This window comes from Gossypium hirsutum, chromosome A09 (genome assembly GCF_007990345.1).
Source record: "Gossypium hirsutum isolate 1008001.06 chromosome A09, Gossypium_hirsutum_v2.1, whole genome shotgun sequence".
NCBI classification, from domain to species: Eukaryota; Viridiplantae; Streptophyta; class Magnoliopsida; order Malvales; family Malvaceae; genus Gossypium; species Gossypium hirsutum.
This window is the reverse complement of record NC_053432.1, coordinates 76,738,778-76,755,109: the sequence shown is the minus strand read 5'-3', so window position 1 is coordinate 76,755,109 and position 16,332 is coordinate 76,738,778. Positions and strand designations below refer to the sequence as shown.

Genomic DNA, 16,332 nt, shown 5'->3' with positions numbered 1-16,332 from the left:
TATGTTATTGGAATGCGCGGAGCATAAACTAATCCTGAATGTGAGGCAAGATTCTAAAATGCATCCTCAATGAGGTGGGACATATAGGGTCGATATTCGACTTAATAGTGTTACATGAGCAACCCTTTTGGAACATATTAATAACAACACACAACTAAAGCTGGCCTGTCACTGTTCTTTTTCAACCTCGTGGGGTTTTCATGGTTATAATAGCAGTTTATTTGCAGGATTTTCAAGAAGGATGACTCTGGGAGTTGTTTGCGTCCAAGCTAGTATTTCAATAGGAAAAACATACTTGTGATTTCTATGATTAATAACCTTGTTGAAAAGTAAATAAGAACAAAATTCGTCTGCCCCCATCGTGTACCTCTTTGTGTGCGTTCAACTGAGATTTTGCCGTTTACTTCTCCATCACCAGTGATTAGAGCTGTGGCCTTTCTCTGGAAACCCCTCTAGAACCTTCTTCTAGACACTCCAATGCTTTTGTGTTATGAAATCTAGCTGTCGGCGCTAATGGTTTTATTTGGGAGGTGGAAGTTTCCAATAGAGAAACATTTTCTATTTTTCACTTCAATTCCTTGGACAAATTGTTGGTGATTTTGATCTATTTTTATTCCTGCAATTCACTCTCTTCAAGGAGGAGCATTTTCCCACTATATTATTATGTTGCAATTGAAATCTCATCTATATACTAACTAAGATCCAGAAATAACAAAAGCTTTAGGGAATCAGCCAACCGTATAAAAAAGGGGTTAGTTTTGTTCGGTAAAAGATGGCCGAAATTAATGACAATGAAATCTATTTTAGGGTTAAGTGCTGATATCTTACTTTCAGCTTGCAAACTCATTTTTGAGAAATTTTAAAGCCTAACTTTCTTAGAGTAGCCCCACCTTTACCAAATTTTGTTCTGAAAAGAAAAAGGGGCAACTTTCTCTAGCCTTCCCTCAACCTTGTTTCGTCGATAGATGCAATTTCTTGGCATACTGTTGTTATTAGCAGAAGGATTCAAAGCTTTAAAAATTAAGCAGATATAGTTAACAACAGAACATAGGTGAGATGAGAGAAGATTATAAGGAATTCTAATTTTCAAAGAAAATTGATTTACTGAATTTTTATTAATACACGTGTTGCAAAATAAGAGGCACGCAAAGAGTCCAACAGTTCTTCTATCACCTTCTGCATAAAAAGTCTAGAAATAGCTTTTCTAAGCTTGTAGGTTGCCCGGTAAAAAGGAAGTTTAGTTTAAGAAATTTGGTATTCGATTCGTTAGGAATTTTAATAAAATATTGTATATTCTGGTAAATCAATGCACAAATTAGTTAACTCTTAAATAAATATGGGTAAATTTATAGATATATCGGTAAAGTTTTAGATATTTAATAAATCCAAAGTGTTAGTTATATTTTGATAAATATTGGTCAATCATTAGATATTTTGATAAATTCTTACAAAATTTAGTAGATTGTTAAACATATTAAAAATCCTTAGAAATTTTGGTAATATCTTAATAAAGTCATAAAATTTTTGATAATTGTTAACTTAATATAGGGTTTAGAAAACTTAGAAAATCAATCTTAGAAATTTTGATAAAGTCTCATAAATATAATAAAATAAAATGATAGAAATTTAGATATTTTAGTAAATTCTTAGAAATATTTGTAAACTGTTAAATATTTTGATAAATTTTTATATCTTTTAGTAAATCGTTACATATATTGGTAAGTTGTTAATTTTTTTGTAAATCCTTAGAAATATTAGTTAATTTTTATATATTTTCGTAAAATCACAAAAAAAATTAGTAATTATTAAGACTTGGTGTAAGGCTTAAAAATTTGAAAATAATGGTAAAATCTAAGAAATTTTGGTAAGGTCTAATAAGTATTGGTAAAACAGTAGAAATTTTGATAAATCGTTAGATTTATTGGTAAATCTTTGAATATATTGATAAACCCTTATAAGTATTGGTAAATTTTTAGAAATTTTAGTAAATTTTTAGATTTATTTGTGAAACTAGAAATATTGGTAAATCGTTAGTACTATTTGTAAACCCTTAGAAATATTGGTAAATCGTTAGATGTTTTAATAAATCTTTAAAATTTTTTTTGTAATTGTTAACACTTGGTATAATGTTAGAAATTTTGAAAATATTAGTAAAATCTTAGAAATTTTGGTAAATTCTCATAAATATTGGCAAAACAATAGAAATTTTGATAAATCGTTAGATATTTTTTTATAAATCTTTTGAAATACTGATAAAATGTTAGATATATTAGTAAATCCTTAAAATATTAGTAAAATGTTAGATATATTGATAAATCCTTAATAATATTGGTAAATGGTTAAATATTTTGGTAAATTATTAGAAATTATGGTTAATCATTTGATAATTTGGTCAATCTTTAGGTAAATCATTAGATATTTTAGTAAATCTTTAGATTCATTGGTAAAATCTTTCAAAATTTTGGTAATTGTTAAGACTTGGTATGATGTTAGAAAATTTGAAGACATTGGTAAATTCTCATAAATGTAGATAAATCTTTTGAAATTTTGATAAAAAGCAATCATTAGAAATATTTGTAAATTGCTAGGTATATTGGTAAATCTTTAGTAATATTAGTAAATCGTTTGATATTTTGATAAATTTTTGGAAATTTTGGTAAACTGTTAGATTTATTGCTAAGTTTTTAGAAGTATAGATATATACATTCTTAAAAGTATTGGATGCGATTGACACATTACATTTCCTTTGTATAGTTTAAACCACTTGAACCTATTGTTGCTCAGATTCTGGGTATTGTTCTATGGCACATTCTTATTCTTCTTCTTTTTTCTTCTTTATTTCAATGACCAAAATTCAAGCTGATGAAAATATGTTGTTGTACTAAAATAGAATGTAATTCCTTAATCCACCAAACACCAACTCATGGCTTTTGCATCTACTCACGTGCCTTTCTCAACTTGACACAAACCCTAGAAAATGTGGGAATTTTGTTTCCACGATTCATCAATTTTGATATGACTTCAGAGAAGATTAGATAGAAGCGTAAGATGCGTAAAAGTTCTAAATTTTTCCAAACATATATTCTTACTTGCTATGCACATTCCGTATATCCAACAAAAATACCTCTTGCTAAGTTAATCTTAATGTAAAAGGATATATAATGTCTATTTTAATCTTTCATAACAATTAATTAAATTTAAGCCTGAAATTTTACATTTCTAGATTATTCAAAAAAAAAAAAAAGAATGCTACTTCAATTTAATTTTTTTTTAACAACCTTTATTTAAAAAAATATTGGCTTTTTTAAAATTTAATAATTCCATAAAACTATTAATATGAAACTTAGTGTAAATATAGTTCACCATTTTGCTAACCACTTGGAGCTAAGAGAAATGTAATTAGTAAGTCGATTTCTTTTGTTAATTATCCCATATAGCATCCTAATCCTCTCTCTTTCTTATTTATATATATACACATTGTCTAGCCGATTAGGATGCCCATGCTATAATGATTTGTTTTTTAGTAGTATAAAAAATTATGATTTCGAGATCTTAGTTTTGTAAACTGAATCCATTAATATTAAATAAGAATACTAAAGGAATTAATATGTTGATGAATTGAAATTTGATTAGACAATTTAGCTGAAATTATGATTAATTAAGGCCTAAAAACTAAATTATAAAGTTCAACTATTATAGATTATTAATTGACTAAAAGCTTGGGGACTTAAATTACAATTAGCTAAAGGTTAATGTAACGGCCTAATTTTCAGTGGTGTCGGGAATGGTGATTTGAGATCACTATATTCGACAAATAAGATTGAACAAGATAGTAATTTAATATTTATGAGTCAAGTAAGAATTTAGAAGAATTTGTGAAATGGTGAAATTAGTGAATTAAAAGAATTTATTAGGTCAAACGGGTCAAAAATGAGGTATCGAGACCTCAAAGTTAAAAATCGAGCTATAAATATTTTTATAAATATTTATGGAGTGTCATTGAGTTAGTATTAAAGTTTCGTTAGAAAATTTTAACGCTTGGATGGCTAATTAATTAAAAAGGACTAATTTGAAAATAGCGCAAAATTTGTTAAATTGTGAGTAAATAGCTTAAGTATTTAAAAAGGTGGATTTAAAGAGCAATTAGACCCAAAGGTTAATGGCTGGACGGTTTGGGTATGAAATAAGCAAGAAAATAATGTGAACAAGGGGCAAAATTGGAAATAGCATAAAAGTTAATAGTTAAATAATGATGTAATTGAAAAATCTAGACATTTCTTCATATTTTCTCAGCCAAAACGCCATAGAAGGTCTGGAGAAAGCTGGTTTTTCATATTTTTACATCATGTGAGTTTAATTCTTACTTTTCTTGATAATTTTTATGTTTTTATGACTTTTACAATGAGGTCCACTTGTAGAATTCATTAGTTTTTGATTTTATGGGTGAAATTGGAAGTTACCCTGGATGGATAAGGGAATTTTATGATGAATTATTATGAAATTTAAGTTCTAATTTCATATTAAGGTGGTTTTATTAAGTGATTTTGATAGGAAATGATATTTAGGACCTAATTGTGAAAAAGTTGTGAATTGAAGGTTTCAGTTGAAATTAAGAATATAAAAGGTTTTGAAATAGTTTATAATGATAAAATAAAGTGTTAATTGAGAAAAATTAGTTCAATTGATGGGTGAATTGAGCAGGGACTAAATTGTGAAAACTGTAAATTTTGGGGTAAAAGTGCAATTTCAAAATTTGAACAGCATAAATTGTGAAGTGAAATAGAATTGAAATGGATGCTAATGAAGGAATGATTTTATAATTATAGATCAAGAAAACGAACTGAATCGTGGAAAGGAGAAAATTCAAGAATAGTCCCTGAATTTCTACGACTTTTGCAAATTAGTCCAGGTAAGTTCATATGGCAAAGTTCAATGTTTTGATATGAAAATCTTATGATTGTTAAAGTATTTTATTGTTGATGAATACTATCAATTTGCATTAACTAATGAATAATGTGTAACTAAAAGTACAAATTAGTAGGAACAATGGATTTGAGTGCTTCTATTCTGTGACCCTGATGAATTGACGAAAAATATGTGATAAGTGTGCCCGTTTAAGACCGTAGCTGGGCTATGGCATCGGTGCAATGTGATAATGTGACTCCGTATAAGACCATAGCTGGGCTATGGCATCAGTATAATGTGATAATGTGATTCCGTATAAGACCATGTCTGGGATATGGCTTCGGTATGATATGTGAACCGTGTAAGACCATGGCAAGGCTATGGCTTCGGTGTGTGATGCGTAACAATGTGAAAGTCCATAGTTTACTATGGCAATGTGATAATGAAGCACTCAATTCCCTTATTGTTCCTTAATTTGACAATGAAGTAAATGAGAAATGGGCCTAAGGGAGTTAAATTGTGAGTAGCCATATGGAAATTATTCCAATGAGTTATTAATGAAATTGTGATTTGGAGGATGAAATAGTTAAACTAATAGATATATGATTGTGTACGATATTTGATATGATTTGTGTTTATATGCCTATGAGCTTACTAAGCTTAAATAAGCTTACTTGTGTGTGTTTAATATTTTTATGTAGATTGACTTGAAGTGAAGTGGGTAGATCGGATCAACACAACAGGGCACACTATTCAGATCAATTCTGGTAGTTTTTGTTTTATGTTTAAAGATTTATATGGCATGTATAGAGTTTGAATGGATTGAAGTAAAGATGTTATGAACTAGTTAACAATATTTGTACTAAAACAGTTTTTGGTAAGTAGCAGTAGTTTGACTTTGAAAATTCACCATAAATTGTGGAAATTGAGTTAAGGGCTGGGAAAAAAATGAGATTAAAGCCTAATGGGTCTAGTTTCATATAGAGGAAACGGTGCATGCAATTGGATTTTATGTTATGAGATATTTAAATTGTGGTGAGACAGAGTCTGAATGACTTCGAGTTCCCCTGTTCTGATTTTAGAAAATCATTAAAAATTGCACAAAAATAATTATGAGTCATACTGTATATGTATGGATTCCTCATTGGGTCTATTTTTAAGAGAAACAAACGGCATGGTTATTTGAATTTTTTACAGAGAGAAATTTGGTTCGTAGTGCACAGGGGTCAAAGTAGCCAAACCCTGAAACAGGGGAGGATTTAACTAATAAACTGTACTAATTGGACCAACCAAAAATTATAAAAAAAGTTGGTAAGTAGATATATGAGTATAAATTCGGGGAAAATTTACGGATTTGGGTTTCGAGTTTTATAACTCGAGATATGAATTATTTAGCAACTATGACGCAGTTGGAAAGCTTGTCTGAAAAGTATGATATAAATTATCTAAATTTGGTTAAGTGCACAAATAAGTTTAGTAGTGCCTTGTGCTCGACTCCGGCAACGGTCTCGGGTAAGGGGCGTTACAGTTAAAATAGTAAATAAACCATTTTTAATTATGTGATCGTGGATGATGATGGAAACTCCACTGTATTGATTAAAATGTTAATTATATTAAGTAAATCATAATTAAATTAGTTAAACAAGGTTAATTAACATTTAATTAAAGTATAAATAGGAAAGTTAGTGGAAATCTACCATCTTCTTCCCATTTACTACCGTCACCATAGAAATAGCTTGAAGAAAACTTTCAACGTACTCTTGGTTATTCGGCTATACAATTAGGTAATAAATTTAAGATTTTTTCTTGTAATTTTTTATAAATTTTAGGTCATGTGAGTTTGATTTAGCTAGCTAGCTCATGTACCAATTTGAGAAACTACTAATGTTTTAGAAAGTTACCCTTGTTGATTTCTTGAAAAATTAGGTATGAAATTGATAGAAATTAAGCTTAATTTGTGAAGTGACTAAATTTTAAAGCTTAATTGTTGATTTCACACAATAAGGATCAAATTGAATAAAATATAAAATTTCAGTAGAAATAGAGAGTAGGAGGTCCCTAATGAGTATATGTGAAATTAGACTTTAATTCGAAGCTCTAGATTGAAAGTTATGATTATCCCGAATTTAAGGACTAAATTGAATAAATTACAAAATATGTTTAGTTTTGTAACTAAATGTGATTTGGATGGAATTGATACTGCATTATTATTGAATTATTATTCATAGCTAAAGACGAAGTTTAGCCATTGAGAGGGAAAAGAAAAGTAAGAACCAATACTGAGTGATACGAATTTTCAATTTGTATTATAATGATTTAGAACCAATTTAATTATTGCATATTTATAAAATTTTGCATTATACAGTGTTGCATGAAAATGAAACCAAAAGTCAACACGAGGGAGAATCAAAAGTCCATAGAAATGAAACCTATTACAAAATTGGGAGTTGCACACAAAAACAACAAAAAAACGAACATAATTGGAGCTCCATAACATCGAAAGCCACAAACAACATGGAAGAAGGTTAAAGTAAAATACAAAAACAACATATGAGAAAATTGGAGCTTAAGAAGTTAAAAAAGTAATTCCACTGTTCTAGGCAACGATGTTTTCGTTGGAGTAGAACCCTATCTGTCACTATTTACAATATGTGTTCGTTGGAGTGGAAAACTACCTTCTTTACATAAATTAAACTATCTTTTTTCTTCATGCTTCATTAAGTTTACAATTGACAAAAAAATACTCAAAATGAGTTCGAATTAATACTAATACTAATACTATATAATTAACTTAGAAAATAAATTAAATATAAAAAAGATCATAAAATCTACCAAAACCTAACCTACAAAATAAACTAAAATCCTAAATTTTTACTAAAATAAAAGAAAAATAACTTTAATATATTAGAGTTATTAGGCAATGAAAAAATTGGGATAAAATGTGTTAAGAAATCTTAAAGAAACTGAAAAAATAACAACGAATGGTGGTGAAGCTTTGAAATTTTGAAATTAGTCGTGTTGACAAAACTTATAGAAACCTAAAAACAACATGGGAGAAGGCCACGCCAAAGTTTGATGTTGAAGTTGGGATAATATCTACGGTGGGTAAAATTCGATTTAACTTTAAAAAATAAAATAAAAATTTGAATTTTGAATCAATTGAATTGAATTTTCAAATTCAATTAATAATTCAAATAAATTAAATATTAAACCCTTTTAAAAAATTTTATTTACTATTAAACCCCAATTTTTTTTAAATTTATATCTACTATTTGTATTATTGAATTAAATTTCACATTTTGTACTATTTATATTATTGAATTGTTTAATCATGTCGAATCTTTATCAATAATTGTTAAAATTAAATTATTGATGATGCCATCAAATATTATTGTTAAAATTATTTGTTGATATTAATTACAATAATAAGGCAACCCCTGAATAACAAATGTGATTAGCGCAACTCAAACTCAAGTTACATTTGGGACGATGAATACAATTGTTATTTTATATAATGTTACTCGTTATTAACAGCCAACATAATATTGTTGCACAACACTTTTTACTTCCTCCCTCTTAAATTTCTCTAATTTTCTTTCAATCCTAATTCCTACAAAGCAATTAAATTTGCATGCAATAGAATGATAACTGCACTTCATTTAATATTAACGAAAGCGATCCACAGTGAAGCAGTGGAGATTCTATACAACATAAGAACGATGTTTCTTTTACACATACTTATTTTTTAAAGCTCTATTAACCAATGCATTTTAACTAGGAAATCAATGCATGCTAATTACGACACTAATTCAACTTAAAAACGTTAAACTTGCTTATTAAATTAAATTAAAGTTGCTTTCGCATTAGATTGACAATAATCATACTTTAAAATTAAAAATTACTTAGCAATACAATAAGTTTAGGTCAGAAAAGAGGGAGAAAAGAAGAGAATGCGAATCTGTCCTTATTGGCCTGTTAGGTTGGTGCTCTTCTGTTTCTTTTTAAATTTCTATTTTTGCCCTATAAATAGTGGATTAAGCCTATCGTGTATTGTCTCCCATAAAACAGAGCTTCTCTCTCTGTTCTCCTCATTCGCCCAAGTGTGTTGAGAGTTTCACTAGGGCTTTTTGGTTTTTTTTTTCCCTTTCATTTTTCCTTCTTGCTTTCTATCTTTTTTTTCTTTTGGCTGTGGATTTGGAAAGTTTGGAACGAAAAAAAAAGGAGTTTTATAGAGAGTTCTAAATGGACACGTACACTGTCCATCTTGCGATGGCGGCTCTGGTTGGAGCTTCGCTGGTGGCCGTGTCGGCGTATTATATGCACAGGAAAACCCTAAATCAGTTGCTGGAGTTCGCCAAAACGGTGGAGAGGGAGGATATCTCGGAGGGAGAGTCGCCGCTGCCCTCCAAGAAAAGGCGCGCCCACCACTCTCGCCGGAAGGGCAGCGGATATTACCGCCGTAGCTCCTCGTCTTTGCCGGATGTTTCGATGATGTACGGCGGGATTGATGGAGAAGAGAAACGTAACGGGACTATCCATGTTGACGGGATTCCCCCTGGGTTGCCGAGGCTCCATATGCTGCCGGAAGGTAAACATGGGATTTGAAATCCAGAGGTTTGATGAGTTATTGAATAATAATATGTATAAAGTAAATAGCTTATTACTTTGTTTAATAAAAAATTTCACATTACAGAATTAACGCTTTGGAAACTTGTTTTCCTTGCATTTTTCTCTGTTATTCTTATTTTATGAAAAGAGACGGAACTTATTATCTGATTAATTGGAAAAAAAAATTGCTGATTTTGTAAGCGTGAGTGAAAGAAAAAGGGGAAATTAAGTTACAGCACAAAACGAAGGGAAAAGACGATAACTTGAAACTTCGAGGCAACAATTAAAGAGTACCTTTTGTACGGAAGTACTTCCGTGGAACATCAGCCTTGCTCTCTAGAGATTCTTACTCGGAAAATCTCTGAAGCCGGAGCCTGACAAACACTGTAATCAAGATAATTGAAGACCATTATCTCTTGTAGATTATAAAATAAAAACAACCGAAGGTTTTTTTTTGTGCATTTGAGATTGTTGGCTGCGTGTCTTTCAGACTTTCACCCAACTTCCACTCGCGAGAAAGATGCAATTTTAGGGCTTGGAAAGAAATTGATCTGTCTTGTTCTTTTTAATCTTTCTTTTTTGTATTACCCTGTGTCATTGTCTTTTCTGATTAGATGCTGTAATTGTTTTGGCTTCAGGGAAGTCTGGTGGCCATGCAACACCAACTAAGAAATCTGGAAGTGTTATGCGACCTACTTCTCCCAAGTCCCCGGTTGCTAGTGCAAGTGCATTTGAGAGCATGGAAGGATCAGAGGATGAAGATAATATGACTGACAGTTCTAAGATTGACCTTACATATCTTCATACTAATGGAAATGCTGTGAGTAATCTTTTTTCCCCTTTTCTTTCTGAGCTTGCTTCTGCTATACATTTACAGGTTGTTGGAAACTTGATCAATCTTTTGAGTAATAGAAATTTCTCTTGTGTAGGGCCCAAATTTGCCGGACCACATTAATGCTAATGGGGAGGCAATTCAGATAGCTGCTTCAAGCATGATTCGATCTCATAGTGTATCAGGTGACCTCCATGGTGTTCCACCTGATCCTATTGCAGCTGATATCCTAAGGAAAGAGCCAGAGCACGAGACCTTTGCACGACTTAATATTTCCCCTACTGGTATTGACTCTCTAATGTATGCTACATTAGGTTTGTATGTAATAGGTCTGCATCATAATTTTTATTATCGCTTCATACACCACTTTCACCATATCCTGTGTCTTAAAGCTTTAAATTGTGCGTGCATTCAAAATTTTCACCTTGTTATACATTTATCAGTTTATTTAATGAAAAATTCTAACATTCAAAATATACCTAAAATCCATTCCTGTGCTACTTATTAAAATATGCTTATCTTTCTTTTATAAAATATAAGCTACTAAAAGGGTTTTTTAAGTGTGCTTGACAGCAGTCTAAGACGGCAAATGGGTGTATTCCCTTGTTAGAAAAAGTTTACAAGGTCCTATTTTTAAGCTTAAGGTTCTGATATTAGATTCTGCAAGCACTAAGCACAATTTCCTTAATATTTTTAAATAAAATTTTCATCTTCTACTTGATACCAGAGGTACCATCACCGGATGAAGTTGATGTCTATGTAGTTCTGCAAGAATGCCTAGAAATGCGGAAAAGATATGTATTCAAGGAGGCAGTTGCTCCTTGGGAGAAAGAAGTTATATCAGACCCAAGCACACCAAAACCTAATCCAGCACCCTTTTTTTATGCTCCTGAGGGAAAATCTGATGTAAGCTTATACTCGCAATCCCAAATTCTGTGCCACAAGTTACTTGCATTTGACTTCAATTCTTCTTTAGATTGTAAAGATGTATACCCTTTTTTGCAGCATTATTTTGAGATGCAAGATGGAGTAATACATGTTTATGCAAATAAAGATTGTAAGTATTGTCATACCTGATATTAACTTTCCTACTTGTGATCTGAACTACTCTCTTGCTTAAGCAATTTTCATCTGTCTTATTTCAGCAAAAGAAGAGCTCTTTCCTGTAGCCGATGCTACAACCTTTTTCACCGACTTGCATCACGTACTTCGAGTTATAGCAGCAGGCAATATCAGAACTTTATGTCATCATCGGCTAAATCTTCTAGAACAAGTAAATGCTTCTCCCTGTTTATGAAGTGCACCCTAATTTTGTAATTTTCTATTTTGATCATTAAAATTCTTTTTCATTTTGATTTCTTTCAGAAATTCAATCTTCACTTGATGCTTAATTCGGATAGAGAATTTCTAGCTCAGAAAAGTGCACCACATAGGGACTTCTATAATGTGAGGAAAGTTGATACTCACGTTCATCACTCAGCGTGCATGAACCAGAAACACCTTTTGAGGTTTATAAAGTCCAAGTTGAGGAAGGAACCAGATGAGGTAACTTTCATTTTTGTTAATTTTCTCTGATGTGCTTTTACAAAAGGTCCTTAAAATTACTAATATCCTCGGTCCTTAGGTGCTATGTAGATGCGTTTGTGTGTATTGTGTCAGTCTTCTTGCAAATTGCAACTCTTTTTTATTCTCTCTAATATGGAAATTGCCTAAAAGCTAATTTGTTTGGTCAACCAACTATAACTACACAAGTGATGTCGGGATAGTCTCATTGCTTTGTGGAAGAGGTGTTTGAAAGCGTGCATGTGAAGAAGCATTTTTGGCTGAAAATTGGGTTTACTTTTTTCTTTCTTTGTTTAGGTTGTAATATTTCGAGATGGGACGTACCTAACCCTGACAGAAGTTTTTGAGAGCCTGGATTTAACTGGGTAAGGACTTTCTTTTTCCTTTTTTTTTTCTCAAAAGGGGAGGGAGAGATTATGCAACTAAATGTAACTTATTTTTGCTTTTGTTTGAGCAGGTATGATTTAAATGTGGACCTTCTTGATGTTCATGCAGACAAAAGTACCTTCCATCGTTTTGATAAATTTAACCTTAAGTATAATCCTTGTGGTCAAAGTAGGCTCAGGGAAATTTTCCTCAAGCAGGATAATCTTATCCAAGGTATATCCTTTTAATTTCCTTGATTTTTAGGACATTGGAGTGCTATGCGGAATTCTCTGTGAAATTGTTTGCTTCTAGCAAGTACTGAGGTTCAGATATGGTGCTGAATAAGTCCTTCCAACTTTTATTTCAATGAATCATCAGTGTCTCTTCTTCATGTCTGTGTTATTATACATTATAAGGTGCTGCTGTGGTTCTTTGCTAAAATGATTCCATGTCTGTATTTTTGATTGGTTTATTGCCATGAAGGAATGTTTTCTTTGTGGTGATTTTCATTGTGAAGTCACAGTCAGGTTTTGTAACTTTGCAGGTCGATTCCTTGGGGAGCTGACAAAGCAGGTCTTTTCTGATCTTGCCGCAAGCAAATACCAGGTACATCCTAATTGTAGTTCGCAAATACATTTTCTCCCTGAGATAAATTCTGATTTGGCATTTTAGGCGTGGGGATAGCATCCCTTCAGAGCACTTTAGTTTAGTAGGACTATTATAAGGAAAACTGTCCTATAAATTTGCTTAGTATGTTTTACTTCATTCTTTGAGTAACTATATGTATTCAATGAACTGAAGTATGGATGCTAATATATATTTTTTGATAATATGCTACATGGTTCTCCTCTCACATGATTCCGCAAATACATGTTCTCTGGATTTTCGTTGTTTTGATGTTCAGTTTTTTGTTGCAGATGGCTGAATACAGAATATCTATATATGGCAGGAAGCAAAGTGAGTGGGATCAACTGGCTAGTTGGATCGTTAACAACGAATTGTACAGTGAGAATGTTGTTTGGTTAATTCAGGTGCTTATACTCTTTTATATCTCAATACATAATAACTGGCTTTTTGTGATATATCCTGTGAACCTTTATATATAGGTCTGTTATTGGTCCGTATATGCGGATTAGAACCTTAGTAGAATGTGACACAGGCTCCATATAACAAAATTGTGCTGTTGGCTGGGCAATAGTTCTTAATCCTTGATTATGTGACATTTTCACTACTTTTTGCTTCAGATCCCTCGACTTTACAACGTATACAAGGAGATGGGGATTGTTACATCATTTCAGAACATTCTTGACAACATCTTTATTCCTCTTTTTGAGGTTACTGTGGATCCTGATTCACATCCTCAGTTGCATGTTTTCTTGAAACAGGTTTAATATCTTTTATTTGATTTTTTTGGGGGCATTGCCATGGTTTTGTTTGGGTTACGTTGTGACTCAGTTTGTGGTGTTTGCCATGACATCTGCTTCTTGTTGGCAATTCAGGTTGTAGGGTTGGATTTGGTAGATGATGAAAGCAAACCTGAAAGACGCCCCACAAAACACATGCCAAGACCAGATGAATGGACTAATGTATTTAACCCTGCATTCTCCTACTATGCATATTACTGCTATGCGAACCTCTACACCTTAAACAAGGTATGCATTATATAAGTCGACACTGTTTCAGCTCCACTAGATTTGAATACCTTTATCATCTTTATAGTTTCAAATTACAGTCTCAAATTAAATAAATGTAACTTTTGAGAACAGTTACTTATTTTCTTTGCATTGGCTTTCTAAGCTTCTTTCATTACATAAATTGGCCCCTCCGCCAGTTATTTTTAGTACTGGCTTTCTTCTGTAAATCAGTACTAGATGCAACCACTATGTTTTTAATATACGAATACTTACCTTCGTGGCATGATTTATTCAGCTTCGTGAGTCCAAAGGCATGTCAACCATCAAATTCCGACCACATTCCGGGGAGGTACTTATGAAAGTTATATGCAACCTATCATGAATGTTTCAATTTTTTGTGTGCCCCTCATATTTTTAGTGTTTCAGGCTGGTGATATTGACCATCTTGCGGCAACATTTCTAACTGCTCATAATATTGCACATGGAATCAATTTGAGGAAATCCCCTGTACTACAGTATCTTTATTATTTGGCACAGGTAAGAGCACATGGAAAGTTGAAAAGTAATTTTAGTTATCAATAAGCACAGCATTTCTAACTGTTGTCATGGCCTATTGGTTATCAGATTGGCTTGGCTATGTCTCCTCTGAGCAACAATTCCTTGTTTTTGGACTATCATCGGAACCCTTTTCCAATGTTCTTCTTGCGGGGTCTGAATGTTTCCCTTTCTACGGATGATCCTCTTCAAATACACTTAACAAAGGAACCTTTGGTGGAAGAGTATAGCATAGCTGCTTCTGTAATCTCTCTTTCAGCAAGAATCTACAATATATACTATTATTTATGGTTCAATTAAATTAAAACCATTGATTTGCAGGTGTGGAAGCTGAGTTCATGTGATCTATGTGAGATTGCCCGTAATTCAGTCTACCAGTCAGGTTTTTCTCATGCTTTGAAGGTAAAATTCTTTCTTATTTAGAATCTTGGTGATGATTAGGAAGGCAGTGATACACTGCTGCAACCTTTTATAAGACTAGGAATGACTTGTACATAAAGAATTGCCTGTTGTCTATTCCAAATGGCACCAGTCTAATTGCTTGAAAAGTATTTCATGATACTAGTAAATGGTTTGATTAGGGAATTGTTCCAGGTCTACTACTCCCTTCCACTTCGGTAGATCTTTCTTTGAAATGATTTCTTGTAATTGAATTTAGTAGTATGAATTTGTCTGTTTCAGTCCCACTGGATTGGGAAGCACTACTACAAGAGAGGGCCCGGTGGGAATGATATACACAAGACAAATGTACCTCATATCCGGCTGGAATTTCGTGATACGGTAGGAGCCTAACTGTAATATGTTAAGCTGACTCTTGAAATAACTTGAATGCAGATGCTAGTGAATATTTAAACATATTCAACATGTTATGCTCTGTGCAGATCTGGAGAGAGGAGATGCAGCTGGTTTACTTGGGTAAGGCTGATATCCCTACAGATGTTGACAAGTAATGTTGAACATACGGCACAAGGATCCATTCTTGAATGTTACCAGTATATTTAGACGGTAGCCATCTGATTCCTTTGCATCTTGTTTGAGTAGTTATTTTCTTTTTCTTTTTTCAAATATAATTGTATAATTTGGATTATATCCTCCATTGCTCTTATTTGTTGCAGTAGGCAAACCTGCGTTCTACCTTCATCCTGCATAAAGGGACCATGAGCCATACGAACTGAGAAATTGCAGGGAGCAAGCAACAGTCTGAAGAGGAAGTTAACATGGTTTGAGGCCACTGGTTAAACCATGTACGCAGTGGAGATTGTTGAAATGGAAACATCTGCAATGTCTTAGTTCTTAGACTCAGAGCATGGTGTATCCAAAAATGAATCAAATACAGCCTATGACACGAGGAAGCAAATTATAGACTTCCCATAGAGATAATAACCAAAAATAATGTTTCCCGTTACATTTGCTACAGTGTATGCCATTATCAAATAGTGCTGGCAAGAAGTGAATAAATGCCTTCTTGCATAATAAATTTTGACCTACTTTTACCCGGAGCATTGCATGCATGCGCCATGGATCATTCTTCGGCTCTCCCCTCCATCTGCTTCTATTATATATTCAAATCTATTTATAAGCATCTGAATCTTTTGCTTTTAGTTGTAATGAACGGTTGGTTTTGAGAAGGTTCAGATCTGATTATCATCAAAGTCGGATTATTTTAAGTTCATATATATATTTTGGGTTTGGGTTAATTTGGGTTCAAAAAGTTTTGTTGTGAAAGTAGTTTGAATGTAAAATACTGGATATGTTAGTTTTTATGTCAAAACATATAATCGCTTTAAATTTTGGGGAGGGTTCCATTTTATGCTTAAAAAAATTAAAATGAACTGTTATTCCTCCTTTTTAGTTTAAAATATTCAGTCT

General features: G+C 32.3%; 1 protein-coding gene across 2 annotated transcripts; it reads left to right on the top strand.

Annotated features, from left to right (window-relative positions):
- The first annotated feature begins 8,825 nt into the window (after positions 1-8,825).
- On the top strand, positions 8,826-15,956 carry LOC107937074 (AMP deaminase). Of its 2 annotated transcripts, none has more exons than XM_041076865.1 (20): positions 8,826-9,493; positions 10,152-10,333; positions 10,443-10,629; positions 11,073-11,251; positions 11,351-11,402; positions 11,491-11,618; positions 11,711-11,890; positions 12,206-12,273; positions 12,366-12,508; positions 12,819-12,880; positions 13,192-13,305; positions 13,519-13,659; positions 13,774-13,926; positions 14,204-14,257; positions 14,335-14,445; positions 14,533-14,706; positions 14,785-14,865; positions 15,145-15,243; positions 15,345-15,468; positions 15,582-15,956. In XM_041076865.1, exons 1-19 carry the CDS (start codon positions 9,148-9,150, stop codon positions 15,411-15,413), a joined length of 2,523 nt encoding a protein of 840 aa, XP_040932799.1. In that variant the 5' UTR covers positions 8,826-9,147; the 3' UTR covers positions 15,414-15,468; positions 15,582-15,956. The 2 variants fall into 2 exon arrangements, with proteins under 2 accessions (XP_040932799.1, XP_016725373.2); XM_016869884.2 differs by having other exon boundaries at positions 15,579-15,956.
- The last annotated feature ends 376 nt before the right edge of the window (positions 15,957-16,332 follow it).

Excerpts from the sequence above, each read along its gene's own strand:
- LOC107937074 (XM_041076865.1), top strand. The coding sequence starts at position 9,148 with ATGGACACGTACACTGTCCATCTTGCGATGGCGGCTCTGGTTGGAGCT. Across the intron at positions 11,619-11,710 it reads GGCTAAATCTTCTAGAACAA|AAATTCAATCTTCACTTGAT; the intron begins GTAAATGCTTCT and ends GATTTCTTTCAG. Across the intron at positions 14,866-15,144 it reads GTTTTTCTCATGCTTTGAAG|TCCCACTGGATTGGGAAGCA; the intron begins GTAAAATTCTTT and ends TGTCTGTTTCAG.